Consider the following 17,130-nt stretch of genomic DNA (forward strand, 5'->3'; position numbering starts at 1 on the left):
GGGAAAAAGACCATGGAAACAGGGCTTTTTCTAGTGAAAATCTTCAGTGTAAGTATTCATCTCTTTCCCCCTGACATCGAGAATTTACATTTGAAAGACTCAGGGCAGAATTCACACCAAGCCTCTCTGCCTAGGCTCTCCTAACCCCAGTTATCCTGCCCATAAGACGAATACCCTTCACATATCTAGCTGAAGAAGTGAGCCATAGACCACAAATTTTCATCTGTGACCAATAGCTATATATATAAAAGCGCTGAACCCTCCTGGGTGCAGCGCCTGTCCCAACTTTGGGCCAGCAATGCGCTTCCTGATTGGCCAAGCCCCACTCACCACCATTGCACTCCTACCCCCCGGGCAAAGAGCCTGCTGGAGGGCTGGCTGGCTGGCCCAGAAAGCCCCCTGGACAGCAAAGCCCCCCTGAAGCCTCACGGGCTGGCAGGAAGAGGCAACGGCCCTCTGAGGGGTGCCAGGGAGGAAAATGGGGCAACCACTGGTGAGGAGAGGTGGCGGCCCTTTGGGGGAGATGGAAATGGCACTGGACGCGACAGCATCGCCATCGGGGGTGGTCCACTGCTAGCGCCTGTTGCATTCCTGAGTGCAACAGGCTTTCTGTCTAGTACTGAAATAAATGTTGTTATCCTTTGAAGTGCCACTGGAGTTTTGTTTTGTTACAACAGAACATCACAAGACCATTACGGCTGTTATGGTAAGTGCTGTTAATTTGCAGCCCTCTTATGATGACCTTGTAGGGTTGTCAAGGCAAGAGACTAACAGAGGTGGTTTGCCATTGCCTTCCTCTTAGGACAGCTGCTGTTTTGTGCCTATTATAACCGTAACACAGTCAAGCATGTTCCTTCATCTACCACAGACTTGCTATTGCTTCTGTCTTTCTGTGCTCAGCTCCACTCACAGTGTGATCCTATATATGTTTTGTTTATTCAGACATAAACCCTGATGTCTTCTGCTCCTAGGCAACAGGATTAGACAGATTCATGGAAGATAGACCTATTGGTAGCTACTAGCCATGGTGCCTGAATATTTGGAGGTAGTAAACCTCTGAATACCAGTGCCTGAAATCAACCGGACAGAAACCTTAGCTTCTATGCTCTGTTGTTCCTTGAATAACTCGCGGGCCACTGTGTAAAACAGGATGCTAGATTAGATGGACCCCTTATCCAGCAGGGCTCTTCTTTTGGTCTTCTCCTTTCCTCTGCCCTATCACACCAAGCCTCACACGATCTTGTTCCCTGATTTGACAAGAAATGGGCCTGGCAACTTGTGTCTATCCTAAAATAACTAGATCCAAATCCCTTTGATTTATCCTGGCTGCCAGTTCCCTCAATTACCTCTGCTCATTGGCACAAAGACAAAGTTGCACTGATTAGGATAGTGAATTGAGTATGAAGCAGAAAAGTAAAGAGCTTTAGATGCACAATCCTACACATTATATACTACACTGATGATAAATTCAATGCATATGAGAACAGAGCAGAATGGGTTTCTAAGATACCAAGAGGCTACAAAGAGCATAAGGAAAGGTTAATGCGCGGTTGACCTGCACTAAAATTATTTTTATTTGATTCTGGGTCCTCTGGTTAAGGCAGTACTCCTTGCTCTGTCAGCCACAATGAGCTATCACAGAAGGCAAGGAAAGGGCTTTTTTTAAAGAACAATTTAAAAGCAGGGGAGGCAACGAAGCCACCTCTACAATTTAATCAGCACATGGAACAGAGGTCACTGGTTTCAGCATGTTCCTTTCAAGGGGTAATGCCACTAGCTATATTTCCCATATGAATGCTTTCCATATATGCTCTCATTTATTTTCCCTTCCTTATAAACATTTTGGGACAAATTAAACAGCTATAGTGTTCTGTCAGTTCTTGATGCAAGGCTCATGGTAGACAATATCATACAAGAAGCTCAACAATGCAAGTGAAAAAGGACTGTAGCATTCTTGTGTCTCAGCCCTCACTGTGGCAAGGGCTTTTCTGCTATGACCTAGGAAATATTATACTCAATGGATTTTCTCTAGGTTGGGAACAAGAGCTTTTTTGTTTTTAATCCTCACCATCACTCAGAAGGAATTTGCCTTTATGTTTAAAATTTATATCTTGCTATATGTCTCATTATAGCTTTTGAACTCTCAATATAGGCTTTTGAACTCTGATGTTGGAAAAGACGCGAGTCCCTTGGACTGCAAGGCGAACAAACCGGTCAGTCCTGGAGGAGATCAGCCCTGACTGCTCCTTAGAAGGTCAGATCCTGAAGATGAAACTCAAATACTTTGGCCACCTCATGAGAAGGAAGGACTCCCTGGAGAAGAGCCTAATGCTGGAAGCGATCGGGGGCAAAAGAAGAAGGGGACGACAGAGAATGAGGTGGCTGGATGGAGTCACTGAAGCAATTGGTGCAAACTTAAATGGACAATAAGACCCTTCTTAAACAGGAGGTACCTTACAACCTTTTTATCACCGGGGACCGGTAAACGCTTGACAAAGGCCTGGGGGGGTAGTCTTTTGCCGAGGGACGTTGCCGCCGCCGCCTGAGCCCCTGCTCCACTTGCTTTCCTGCCGGCACCCCTGACTTCCCGCTACCCGCTGGGGGGCACTCCCAGCAACAGCTGCGCAGTGCCATGCCGAGGGGGAGCCCCAGCCATGGTGGCCGCTGGAAAGCACCAAAGGTGAGCCGGCGGCAGAGTGGCAGAGCAGCCCCCGAGGCAGCAGCAGCCGGGGAGGAGGACGAGGAGGAGCTGCGGCCCGGTACAGACTGACCCACAGACCGGTATCAGTCCCAGACCGGGGGGTTGGGGATTGCAGCCTTACATGACAATACCTCCAAAGATTAACCTACTTCTTAAAACTTAAAATAAAGCAAAGCTGATAGACTTCTCCAAGGAGACAGTTCTGCAGTCAGGGTACCACAAGCTAGTTGAGTGATGCAATGCACACTGTAAACATGTGACTTCTGGAAGCATGGCAGGGAGGCTTGGCCAGACAGCATCACTTCCAGGGTTACCTCATGGTCAAATGGTTGAAAAAGGCTGACCTAAACTCTTGACCAAGTCAGTGAGAGTCAGCAGAACCCCATCAAAAGTAGGAAGAAGTTTTTCAAGACTTCAGGCTTCCCAATCAGCATTATCTCCATCTTGTCATGGTTCAGATTCAGTTTGTTCATAGTAAGTCACTTAACCACAACAGTTCGGCACAGATTCAAGACCTCTACCACATCTCCATCAAATCTGGATAGAAGAAAAAGAGCTGGGGTTTTTATACCCACTTTGCATTACCCGAAGGAGTCCCAAACCTGCATACAAACACCTTTCCATTCCTGTCTCCACAACAGGCACCCTGTGAGGTAGGTGGGGCTGAGACAGCTCTAACAGAACTGTTCTGTGAGAATAGCCCTTTAAGAACTGAGAGTAGGGAATCAAACCCTGTTCTCCAGAATAGAGTCTGTTGTTCCTAACCACTATACCATACTGGCACTGTGGTTTCTGGATATATACAGAGCTGTTGGTAATGCTTGTTGGTATAATCCAATTCTAAAACTAGAAGTAATTTTTTTCTAAGTACAAATAAAATGAATAGCATGAGACCCCACAGGACAAATGCTGCACTGATGATAACTGATCTCCAGCAGCAACTCTTTGAGTCTAGTCTACAATGATTTCAGCCAACCCAAAAAAATAATTAGAAAAAAATACCGAGAATTTTAAATGTAGAAATCCAATCCAGCCAGATTTGATGTGGAAGAATGGGGAATTTATCTGGCTATTAGTAGTAACAAATTTATATAAATATAAATAAATGATCCCTTTAAGTTGAAAGATGTTTGGCTTCATAAGTTCTTTGACCAAACATATTTGATGCATGTAAATTCATCAGTTAGCTTTCTCTAACCTTCAAGCTACCATGGGACTGAGATTTTGGGTGAGCATATTTTTTTTCACTTGTGTTGTGACATTGCTTTGTTTGCTGCAAGAAATGGAAGCCACTTTGAGCTATTCAGAGGATGGGATAGGAATACATAAATAAATGCGATGGACGGTTGTGTAGTTTTGTGCTTCTTTTGGAAATAAACATTTAAAAGAGATTTTTTAATCTGGCATTATTTTTTATTTTCATGATTTTAATTTTTTTAAACTTGTTTCCAAACACTTGAATACATTTTCACATGCATCAGATGTAAAGGATAACACTGTCCCCTTCATTTAGATCCTAACCAACAGTGAGGTGAGATTTACATATTTGTTGAAGGTTTTCACGGCCAGAGTAAAATGGCTGTTGTGCCCAGAATACCCACAACGGTCTATTTGCTGAAGCTTGATCAAAGTGATATGTTTCCTTTGTAGAATCTTTAATGAGCTGCCTTGGACCTTGCTAGATATGGATTTTCTAAAAGCCAATTTGTATGTGAATTTGCAGATACAGAACGGGAATTAGGTGTCTGTTGGCCATTGTGGGGGAATACATTTGGTGGCTTCAGGTGGCTCTTGGAAAATAAAGTGGACAAGTTGCTGGGACCAGTAAGGGTGATCACCTGCCCCTTTGATCCCTGTCCATCTTGGTTACTCAAGACGAGCAACCAGCTAATAGGAGGCCCTGTAAATCTCTCCCTGGCTACTGGGGAGTTTCCAGAGGCACTGAAGGAGGTGGTGGTCCCCCCCTTACTGGAAAAAACAAAAGATCACTGAACCTGTTGAACCAGCCAGCAACCACCCAGGCTCCCATCTTGTGTTTCTTGGAAAGGTAGTTGAAAGGACCACAGCAGACTAGCTCCTGACATACTTGGAGAAAGCATCGGTGCTCTACCCGTACCAGTCAGACTTCTGTCCTGGCCACGGGGCAAAGATGGTGTTGGTCGCCTTGGTGGATGATCTCTGGCCCAGCTGGATGGAGGGGGTTCGGCCATACTCGTTATGCTTCATCTGTCAATACAAGTTAATGGCCACCACCTTGCCGGGGTTCCAGGATTCAGGGGACAGTCCTTCAATGGCTGTGCTCCTTTTCCCAAAATGGGACACAGAAGGTGACTGTGGAGGAGGCTTTATAGTGCCCCTATTGACTCCCTTTTGGGATCCCACATGAGGCAGTACTCTCCCCCACATTATTTAACATGTTTATGTGCCCTCTAGGACAGCTGGTGCAGAGCTATGGGCTGGGGTGTCATCAATACACAGATGACATCCAGCTCTATTTCCTTACAGACAGCCACCCAGACTCCCCTCTGTATACATTTGCCAGATGCTGGATAGTTAGAGCAGAGTCGCCTGAAACTCAACCCCTCCAAGTTGGAAGTCCTGTGCCTGAGCAGAGAAGGGACTGGACAGGGAAGGGTGTCTTCTCACCTTTATCAGGACATGACTTAACATCTCACCCACAACAAGGAACCTGGGTGTGATTCTGGATGCCTCCCTTTCTATGGTCATGGGAATAGCTTGCACAGCATTTTACCATCTTTGCCAGGTGAGGCTACTAGCATCCTACCTGCCTCTGGATAGTCTGGCTACAGTGATCCATGTGATGGTCATCTCTAGACTGGACATCTGTAACTTGCTCTACACTGGCCTACCCTTGTCCTTGATCCAGAAACTCCAACGGGTACAGAATGCAGCTGTTAGGATCCTCACTGGTTCACTATGGAGGGCCCATATCCAGCATTGGCTGCCCAGATCAAGATTAAGGTTTTGTTTTTGAACTTTAAGGCCATTCACCACTTGGGCTCTGCCTATCTAAGGGACCATGTGTCTCCTTATGCTCCCTGAAGGGCATTCCACTCTTCAGGTGCTAATCTGTTAGAAGTCCCTAGCCCTAGAGGTCCCTGGCCTCGACCCGGTCCAAGCTGGTGGAATGAGCTCCCAGAAGAGCTGGGGGCCCTGACAGAGCTGTCAAAGTTCCACAGGGTCTGCAAAATGAAGATCTTCCACCAGATCTTTGGTTGAGGCCAGGATTAAGATCTAGGGGCCCCCATCAGGTCACTCTGTACCATCAAGCGACCTCCCCGGGGGATTGGCTACAGGTAGGTGAAAAGTTTTTTTTAGCTGTCTTGTTTGTGTGGGTTATGTGGCTTTTATGGGCTAAGGGTTTTAATGGGTTTTATGCCTGGTGTTACCTGCCTCAAGTCATTCAAAAGCGGTGGGCTAAATGAATGAATGAATGAATGAATGAATGAATGAATGAATGAATGAACAAAAAAAACCCATAATTCCCCCTTTGATGGGGTTGATTTCTTGGTGTCTGAATGAGAGAACCATGTGGCCTATACCTCGGTATTTGTGGAATCTGTACGTCCCACAAATGTGACCCTCAACTGGGCTACCAATTGTACCTCCTAGAGCTGTATCGCCCCAGACTCTGAGATGGTGACAGGACAGAGTATTACATTCAGTAGCTAAAGACGGTGATTGCTCCTCTCCTTTTTCTAATCATCTACCCTGAGATGGAAAGACAGCAATAACCATGGCTTATTTTTTTTTCTTGCTGTATCCGAGAGGACGTCCTTCATACACACTAAAGATATACACACAGTCGCAAAACGTTACAGAAAACTCTTGTGCAGGAGCTGACTTTCAAAAGAAGTCTTCTACTGGAAAAAGAACGGTTGTGGGCCACTTTTGACAGCAGCCTGTCAGTGAGCATAGTGTTTCATTTCTACTGAGCTTAGCTGCCAGGTTAGGTAAACCTTATCCATGCAGCAACACCACAGTCATACACTGGATGCCACTGGGAGTCATTCTCCCAGAAATGAAATGTGATTAAGCAATATCTTTGTTATCCTTATCCATGGTTCCTCTATATATTTGTGAAACAGCCTGGGGTGGGGGGTGGAACGTGTCCGGCTGTCCAAGATGGAATAGAGCAAATCAGGGTGCAGCTGGCTGCACCCTGGTTGGCCCTGCCCCTGCAGCTCCCACCCTCTGTCCCTGGACTCTAGCCTCTTTGCTCTCAGATGCACCTCAGTACTTGGAGACAGCAGCAGGTAAGGGGAGAGGGCCCTGGGTAAAGGGTTGTGGTGGAGGACCTGCTAACAAGGGCCTCCCAGCCTGCTAGGCTGGGCCTGCTAACGAGAGCCTCCTAAGGACCTCTGTCCTGGGCATGCTAACGAACTAGCAAGCTCCCACCCACCCCACTTGATCTGGCTGCAAGCTTTGACCCAAAGCCACCTTAAGCTGCCTGGTCAGGGGCCAGGGGAGGGGACCCTTTCAAAGACCGTTCTCACGAATGGGCTTTGAAGCTAGTTACTAAATAAACTGGGGATCTGAAAAAAATAGTGCCTTGCTGAGGCAGTTCTTTGGAACCAGCAAGAATGAGCAAAAGGAGCAAAAATGTTGCAGTAATTCTACTCTAACTTTTCTCATCCTCACCCCACCAAAAATAAACTTGATATTTGTGGAAAGACCCTTGTGTAGACAGAGTTTAAATACAGGCCAGCATATGCTTTGGTCTGATCCTGCGTTCAGCAGGGGGTTAGACTAGATGGCCTGCATGGCCCCTTCCAACTCTATGGTTCTATGATTCTATGAAGCTGAAGTTTAGTTAAATCACATTCTTCCACAAAAAACAGAGGAATTAATTATTAAAACCTGTGATACCCTGCTTCAGTTTAGGCAGGGCAGTTATTCCTTTTAAGAATATTAGAACAAATAGTCCATCTAGTCCAGCATCCTGTCTCATGCAGTGGACAACCAGTTCTTATGGACGGCTAACAACGGGGCATAAAGGCGAGGCCTTCTTTGATGTTGCCTCCTGTGGCTCAGGGATTCACAGGATTAGTGCCTCTTGAGTGTAGAGTCACCATGGCTATTAGACATTGATAGACTAAGATCTGAAAGGCCCAGGCTTGAATCCCCACTCTTCTCTAGAAGCTTGCTGGGTGATCTGGAGTCAATCATATACTCCCAGACTAGCTTCCTCAAAGTTGTTGTGAAGATAAAATGAGAGAGCAGAATACTCTTTGGGTCCCTACTAGAGACAAAGGCTAGCTAAAAATGAAGAAAATATATTTTAAAAAATAACAAAAAATCTTAGAGACACCATAGCTCAATGACAGTGAACATGTTTTGCATTTAGAAGTCCTAGGTTCGGCATCTGGCAACTCCAATGAAACCAACTTCTTTTCTGTTGGTCAACCCTCAGTCCTCCAAGAGTACAGGGATAACTAACAAACCTCTTGCTCTTGGTCTAGCTTCTGATCCCTATTGGAAACAGGTCTCAAGATAGCAAAAGTATGCTCTATCAGCGATTCATAGATATTGAACTGCAGAATAATAATAATTTTATATTTACAGCTTGCCCTTCCTGGTTGGCTCAGGTCAAGTAACAACAGGAATCCATACAATTAATATTACATTGATAAAGGGTAATAAGGTTCTAATGGTTACATTAATTAAATTATGTTAATTTAAACCACCTTATAAAGGGAGCCTAGATTTGTTGTGCAGTTGGTGGGGGTTTTTTTGTTTTGTTTTTTGGAGGCAGGGAATCCAGTGTTTCCTTGGTGTTATTTTTATTTATTTATTTTGATGACTCTTTAAGAACCAGTTTGGTGTAGTGGTTAGGAGTACCAAATTCTAATCTGGTGATATCACTGTTCTGACCAAGCAGTGATATCAGGGCTCTCTCAGCCTTACCCACCTCACAGGGTGTCTGTTGTGGGGAAAGGAAAGAGAAGGTGATAGTAAGCTGCTTTGAGACTCCTCCTGGAAGAGACAAGTGGCATATAAGAGCCAGCTCTTCTTCTTCTGCCAAGGCCCTATAGGTCAATAAAGGTTGGGTGGGCTTTTCTATCACATTATATTTGACATTATTACTTTTTCTAATTTCCTATGGGCCTTCTTCTCAGACTTGATTCAATGTCCTTCCATCAATTTTGCTTAGTGGGAGAGTTCATAATGGAGGACTGGCATTGTCCCTGCAGCTCTGGTGCAATTTAAATGATTTTACTGTAATGTAATTTTAACCAGGATGTTAAGACAACAGTACTGGGATATTACTGGGATGTTAGACAACAATATCTGTTATGCAGATTTCCTGCACACTCTGATGATTTGTAGTCAATTTTTCACTTGCCAATAAGGTCAGCACTGTTTCTTACACTGTAGCAATATTTTGTTATATAGCCAGCAAGATGCAAAGATCCCTGAATAGTGCAAAGGGGAGCTCAGATTCCATATAAAGGTGTTTTTATTATATTGTTGTATCTGATATCTTTTACTGTTGGTCAACAACAATGAATGAATGAACGAACAAACAAACAGAATGGCTGCATAAGATTTCTGCCTAAGGTCTTCTAATGCTGGTCAGCAAAGAGAACACTAGTCTAGAACTACAGGTGGTGTGACTTCGTATGGCAGTTTCATGTGTCAGGAACAGACAGCTTCAGACTTATTGCACTTAAATATTTCTGGTTTCCTTCTCTGGCTCCTCCAGCAAAACAACCTCTAGTTAGCAAGTCCTATCTACAGCCCGTGATAAGATCATACAAGTCCTGCTGGTCCATCTAGACCAGCATCCTGTCTCACATAATGGCCAACAAGTTACTCCAGAGATCCAACAACAGTGTAAAGAGGCCAAAGCCTTCCCTTGATGTTGCCTCCTGACATTAGTATTTAGAGGATTACTGCCCCTGAACATGGAAGCTCCCTTTAGTCATCAGATTCCCTTTTCCCCAATGCTTCCCCCTCCTAAAGCAAACCACTTACCCCTCTTAAAAGTAATAATTTGCAGTGTGGTAGAAACTTGTCTTTCATAAGGCTTCTTACAGATAATGCCCATGAGATACAGCTCTACCTTGAAGAAGAATGATAACTGTTGAAGAACTGAATTGTCTGGGGAACCCCGAATGCTCCAGAGGCTAAATGGAAAACCACTTTGAGCATGCGTGTCATATTCTTCCTAGTACAACAGTTGCTATCGTGATTCCAAGCACTGTACTTGTGTATCATTGTGAGTGCTTGCTCTGTAACCATGGAATCAGTCTACATCATGGCTGTAGCAGAGAGAACATTATCCAGCATCTTCCTACAAGGAAAAAAAACACATTCTAATCTCTTAAAACTAGTGGTTGTCAACTGGCCTCTGTAAACCACATTGGTGATCACTGACCTAAGGTGGATAACAGCAGTGGCACCCTCACCATTATCTTTTTGTTGTTAACTTTTTCTCAAGCAGTGGAATCACAGAATCATAGAATCATAAAATAATAGAGTTGGAAGGGACCTCATGGGTCGTCTAGTCCAACCCCCTGCACTATGCAGGACACTCACATCCCAATCGCTCATCCACTGTAACCTGCCACCCCCTTGAGCCTTCACAGATTCAGCAGAGTGAGAACAACAGAAAGAATTTTCTTGGATGCTTTAGGATGCTTAGGGCTAATCCTGCGTTGAGCAGGGGGTGGGACTAGATGGCCTGTACGGCCCCTTCCAACTCTATGATTCTATGAGTCTATAATAAAGAACACAAAGAGAACAAGCAAAGGCGGAAAGAAATGTGATGGTGTGGTGGTCAATTATTAAGAGTGGAGTCCCACAAAGCAGGTGGAAGTTACAGGTGAATCCTGGTCCTGGAAAGGTTGATGACTAATGCCTCAAAACAATATATTAAGAAACATGTAATGAGGAAAGACAACCAAGAATTTAAATGACTAATTACACATGGACTTTCTTTCCCCCACAAAAACAATATACTGCTCATGAATTGACTCAGATGTCATATCTACATATTCCTCCGCCCTGCAAAGAATGAATCTAGGATACAGAACACAATCTGCAATCTTCTTGTAGTGCTGACATTTGCGAATAAAGAATGACATTTGCTTGTAAATGTTCTATTTGAATTTATTTTTGCTTTCCGGCAGAACACAATCACCATATTAATATGCTGAGAGGCCATGTTATCAATGTATGGATATTTTGGTGATGCTATTGTAAGAAGGAAGTGAAGACCTGAGACAAGAACATTGTACCATTTATGTTGACATTAAAAAGATAGAAGTACTAGACCATGGAGTCAACACTAGCTAGAAGATGGAAGTTGCAGTATCCCTCTAGTATTCTCCACCATCATGCCCAGCTGGGCATTTACATTTTACTGCAGGGATAGTGTTTGCAAAGAAACTGAAGGTAACACAAACGCCACCACCAAGAATGGCCCAACATTATTTGGGAGATTTTCTATATGAATAATTGACATGTTAAAGGAAACAGAAGGATCTAGTACATATGAGATTTGTGGGAAACCATGGAAACAATTTATTTGTTCCTGGAATATTTTTTAAAATGAAAGTATATATGAGTCTCTAAAGTATATTATGTATGTATGCTAACTATAGTAAATGAACATATAATATAAACATGCCATAAAATAAGTCAAACTTTTGGTCCAGTATTGGTCCAATGACTGGAAACAGCTCCCCAGACAGAAATTTCAGGCAGGCAGAAATCTCTTTCCTAATACCAGCCAGCTGACAGCTTTTAACTGGACTGAACCTGAAAACCTTCAGCTTGCACCCTGCCACTGAACTATGCTCCTTTCCCAAACTGGTACAATATCAGCACAGTTGTTTTAAGATATGCAAAACCTTCACAGAGGTTCATACTGGGGAGACCATTTATGTCAATTTAAATCTGAAATGTAACACAATTTAAATTAGAAGCAGCTGTTACTATGGGTCAACTGATAATTTTCACAGGTGACAACTTTGCTTCTTGTCCTGGGTGCAACTCCCAGATGAAAACTGTAATATTTGTCAAAGAAGGGAATGTCCATAAACCTCTGGAGTTCTAGCACGGGGCAAAAATCTCTCTTTCAAATGTTATGAAAGATCCACCAAGATAATAGCAGTCAATCAAAAGGTTCATCTGTCGTGAAAGAAAGTAGTAGGGAGTTGATGCTCTTACTCTTGGTTTCCTGGCTAGGTTAACTTCTGTTGCTGTTCTAATTCCAATATAACGCGTATTAAACTTTTTAGTACTTTGTTAGGCGCTTTGTGAATACATATATTACCAATAAATAAATTATTTCTCAAGATTGTTTGAGTTGCACTAACTTCTTTCAAACTGTTATTATCATTCACTAAGTTTTAAAAAGCTGGAAACTTTTAGACATCTTTTATTGCTTCCGTAATTTTAGGGAGTGATTATTTAGCACTTAACACAAAGATGACAAATAGGTTTCTTCCTAGGGAGGTGTTATGGCTCAGTAGAGAAGCATCTGCTTGACATGCAAAAGAAGAGGAAGAGCTGATTTTTGTACCTCACTTTTTACTACCTGAAGATGTTTCAAAGCACCTTACAATCACCTTCCCTTTCTCTCCCCACAACAGACACCCTGTGAGGTAGGTAAGGTTGAGAGCTCTGAGAGAACTGTAACTGCCGAAGGTCACCCAGCTGGCTGCATACAGGGAAGTGGAGAATCAAGACCAGATTTGAGGCCACCACTCTTAACCACACTGGCTCTAGGTCACTGTTTCCATCCTCAGACTCTGCAGTTAAAAGAATTAGGGAGGAGGTGACCTGAAAGATTTCTCCCTGGAACTCTAGAGACCTGCTGGCAATCAGAGTAGACCCTGACAGTCAATTTCATGCATTCAAATACTGTATTTAAAAAATGAACCCTGCTAATAAATCAGAAAAAGCAAAGAAAAGTACAAAAGCACCTTAAAAACTATGAACATTTATTTCAATATGAGCTTTCATGAATCACCGCTCACTTCTCAAAAGCTCGTATTGAAATAAACTTTGTTGGTCTTTAGCCACTCGACTTGTGTTTTATTTTGCTACGACTAACACTGCACCCCATTGCAATAATTCAGGAAGGGGAATCATTTCAGTTATGGATCTAGAAAGCACGCAATATTTCTCTTTCAGAACCCAACAATAGCAGCATCGCTAAAGATCTCAATAGATTACTGAACGGCAGTTTGATGATAATTACTGTGTCTGTTCTCTCTGCTTCCTGCTCTCCCCAAGTTTTGTACACGTAATATGCAAAGTATATATGCAATCTTTCTCATTTGGGGAATCTGAATGCTAAACTCAAATGCATCCTGTGGTTCTGCTAAAGGAACATGCTTGTGTGCATAAAGCATCTGTTTGTTGGTTCAGCTACCTATGCTCCAAGGGAGACATGTACTTTCTAGCACCTCCGCACATTTGGAGGGACAGAAGCTTCCCAGATTAAGAAAACAGGATTTCAGGTAACATGACAGGCAGAACTTGTGTTAGATCCTCGAAGGCCATTGCTAGTCATAGTCTAGGCAATACTTAGCTAGATAGATTAATGGTTTGACTCAGCGTGAGAATGAAAAGAGTTTAAACACACATTTGCAACATTCTGAGGCGTTTGCTTTCTGGACAGAGAATTTGTGTTCAAACCACTTCCTACCACACAACGCATGCAGCAACTTCATATATTCACCTGTGGACACTGCTGCTGCCAAACTCAGTTTCAGCCACAATACGGGGCTTACTTCTCAGCACAGTTTTACATTGTAAAGGTTGTGCATGTACACTGGGGAGCTAATGCAGTCCTGTGTAGGTCACAGTTGGAGACTTAGCTGACCTCCAGCAACAGAGCTCAATTCCTGCTTGGCTAGAGGAACACTGTAAAGCTTTGGGCAACCCTTAGTTCCCCCATCTGTTAATAGGGAATAGAAATGGCCATTACACTACCAAGGAGGACTAAGACTACAAGATGCTAGTAGGGGGGGGGGTGCATTCAGCTATATCCAAGTTGAAAAAATATCCCCAAAATATGAGTATTTTCTGGGTATTATTTCAGCTGGGTATAGATGTGGGATGGGGGGGGGGGGGAGAGTTGGCTATCCAAAATGGCCAAGCCTGGTCATCAAAGTTAAAGGGTATTTAAAGAGATTGCCATCCCTTTAAATAGCTTTAAACACTTTAGGAGCTCACAGCTTGAAGAAGGCATTTAAAAGAATTATGATCACTTTAAGCAGCCCTTTTCCCCTCCCCTGAAATCAAAGGTGGATGGGGCACCTTCTTTAGGGGCCCAGTGAAAATTTTTGAAACTTGGGGGGGGGAGTTTGAAGAGAGGAATTGAGCACTAATTCTTACCAAAACGAACTCAGGAAACTTGCAAAATTTGTAGTTACTATCAGTATTACATTCCTGCTTGCCCTATAGTTACCCTCCAAAACTGTATCCCCAAATTAATTTTTTTTTCAGAATAATCCTGAGATAATTCCAGGAAAAAATTGTACACCTTCCATTTTTGTACAAGTGGAACACCCGTGGGACTCAGGAATATTCTGACCAGAAATGTACATGTTTCTACTTAACAGGGAGCATGTTTAAAGGTACACAGAGAAATTTGAAATAAAATATACATCATCAGCTTCCTAGGCAATCTACAAAACATCCTGGAATGTCATTAATTTGTCTTTGTACCATAGTGGTAATATGAAAAGCTTGTTCATTCTTAAAAAAAAGAAACATTCATGTATACAATATGATCTCATGCTGTCTCAGAATTACAAAAACACCTTAGGCCGTATTTACAGACTGACCAATTTTTCTTAGAATAATCTTAGCAACAGCCAATCTGTTTATATGACCAAGCATCACAGCCCTTTTGTTAAATTCAATTATGTTCCACTCGTGTTTTCATAGTCACACAGTGTTACCCCTGACCCAACAAAGATCCTGGATGGGCACATTATAAATATTACTTAATTTCCAGGAACATCAGACGGGGAGAGAGCCCTAAGCTCACCTGTTCACTCCTTTGCTTCCTTTACCATGGTCAGAAAAAACCTCTGGACCTGAAATCTCATGGTCAGGTAATTATCTCATACTTACAGTCAAGCTCAAGTCTAGCCCATACTGCCCTTGCAAACACTGTCCCTCTTAAATACAGACCTTGAACTGGTCTCCGACAGATCAATCTCTCAATCAGAAAGGATTGCTTTATACTGCTTTTTGTCAACATTATTTTTACAGCTTTTAAGATACTTTTCATATTACCTTCAGTTCTACTTATCGCAGGCTTCTATACAATGGTCAGTAGGTTTCCCCACCTGTCAGTCCTAGTTTGGAGGGTGTGTGTGCAGAAGAATCAGGTTGCCCTTAAAATAATTACCACTAGACCTGTCCATTACAGAAAGCAATATATGAAGATGTTTCAGAATTCTGGGTACCATACCCAGCAACCTTAGGTCTGTTATTTTACTGACATGCTCGGGCTCTATGAGATTATATGGGGTGTGTTCATTGGCACACAAAACAGAAAGCACATGGACACATTATCTGTCCATCTGTGGCAAAGAAATTTGCCTTGGTTCATGTCATGGGCTGAACATGATGTGACAACTAAGAGGCGATTGCAGTCCAACTGCAGCATCAGCGTTCAGACATGTTCTGGTAAGCATTCAAACCTAGGAATTCTAATATCTGGCGGGCTGCTCCTGGGACACGGAAGTCTCTCAGACAAAAATAACAATGGTAACTGTCAGGGTTAAGGCCATATGGTTTTTAATGTCTTCATTCTCACATCTCCAATTCTGCCACCTGCCTGAGCATCCACAAAGCCCATCCAAACAATTTCACCTTGCTGACACATCTGTCAAACAAAGGGAAATGTTCCCTCCAGCTCAAAGCAAGTAAACCTGGACAGACACAGACCCAGCACATGGCCTGATCACTCACCCAGTCCTCGAAGTGGCGACTCCCGTTCTGCAGCAAGTCCTCAAACTGGATAGTGCAGTTTGCCACAAAATCATCGTACCCAATGGGGGCATCGTGGAAAACAGCCATCTCGATCTTCCTGCCATTATTAACATCAGTAACAAACTCATCATTCCAGGCAGGGCTGTTTGTTTTCTGCTTCGTGGAAGTCTGCCCAATCCTGGAATCGTCCACGTTGAGGGCAATGTATGGGTCCAGCAAGAAGGTTTGAGGCCTGGGTCCCACGGCATGCCTTAGGGACCAAGCTGTGGGTTTAAGATTCACCGCTTCGCAGATTTTAATTTTCAGCAAGCCATTGAAAACCACCATGGTTAGATGGCTTCACTTTTTCCCCCGTGGTTCAAGCACACTCTGGAGTGAAATGGGAGGTGAGGAGATTTCTCCAATAAATAAGGAAGGCAGGTTTGAGTGAAGAGGTGGAGGAAGCTAAGGCTATATGGGGGCTCCTTCTTGTTGCTTTCGCTACCTATGATTATTTAGCTGCTCCTCTTGAGACATCCAGTGAATGAAGGCACGCACACAAACAAACGCATATGTACACACATGTATGTATTTCCTCGCCTGTGTATTTTCTAACGGAAAAACAAGGAGGGGGCAGGAGGGCAAGGGAGGGGGAAGGGAAACGTCCCCGCTTGCAGAAATCCCAAATGCAATCCGAGCAACAACCAAGAGGTCCGGGGAGGGTGGCTGGAACACGGACTTTCGCCCCCTCCTCTTCCTTTTGTTTTCCTTTTTAGATCATAATCCTGGCTCAGTCTTCTGCAAAAAGCAATCCGAGGCTCTTGCACGCGCTAGTGCTGTCTTGTCTGTGCGGCGGCGGCGGCGGCGGCAGCAGCAACAACAGAGGAGAGAGAGGGAGGGAGGGAGGGGAAGGCGGGAGGAGGGGGGGGCAGAAACACCAAACCCAGCAGCCCTGCCTACTTCACAGCCTCCCGATTGAAAAATCACACCGCCCGGGGAACCTTACATCCGCATCGGCTGCAGGAGCCTCCTCGCTTTCTCCTCCTCCGCCTCCTCCTCCTCCAAGGCCAAGGATCCAGTGGATCGAATCCAATGCATGAGGAGAGCCTGCTCCGGACCGGACTGCTCGGGAGGCTTGGGTTTTGCTGGGTTTGGTTTCAAAATAAGGACCGTGATCCCACCCAATAGCCTTCTGGATGGCTCTTGTGCCGCTGGCTCGGCTCGCCAGTGAGAAGCGCCACCCCACCCCTCCCCTCTCTCCCCCCCCCCCCTCTCTCTGTGTCTGTCTCCCTAATGCAGGAAATGCGCAAAAGACGTCAGTGTGAGTGTGTTGGTGAATAGAAAGTTTTGCCTGTTGGGGGAGCAATACGCTCCGAGCGAGCACCGGCAAGCAACAGCTCCGAGCGAGGGGAAGGAGGACAGGCGCTGCTGCCTCTGCTGCTGCTGCTGCTGCTGCTTTGGGG

The 17,130-nt window shown here is 44.2% G+C and overlaps 1 protein-coding gene across 1 annotated transcript in view; it reads right to left on the minus strand.

Moving 5' to 3' along the window:
* The window catches only part of PRKCE (protein kinase C epsilon), a 422,794-nt gene extending 405,875 nt beyond the window's left edge, over nucleotides 1-16,919 (minus strand). The window contains exon 1 of the mRNA XM_077337194.1: nucleotides 15,668-16,919. Coding sequence (XP_077193309.1) covers nucleotides 15,668-16,015 — 348 coding nt within the window. The 5' untranslated portion in view covers nucleotides 16,016-16,919. The remainder of the gene's footprint in view (nucleotides 1-15,667) is intronic.
* Between the last annotated feature and the right edge of the window lie 211 nt (nucleotides 16,920-17,130).

Source organism: Paroedura picta, chromosome 1, assembly GCF_049243985.1.
Source record: "Paroedura picta isolate Pp20150507F chromosome 1, Ppicta_v3.0, whole genome shotgun sequence".
Classification (NCBI taxonomy): Eukaryota; Metazoa; Chordata; class Lepidosauria; order Squamata; family Gekkonidae; genus Paroedura; species Paroedura picta.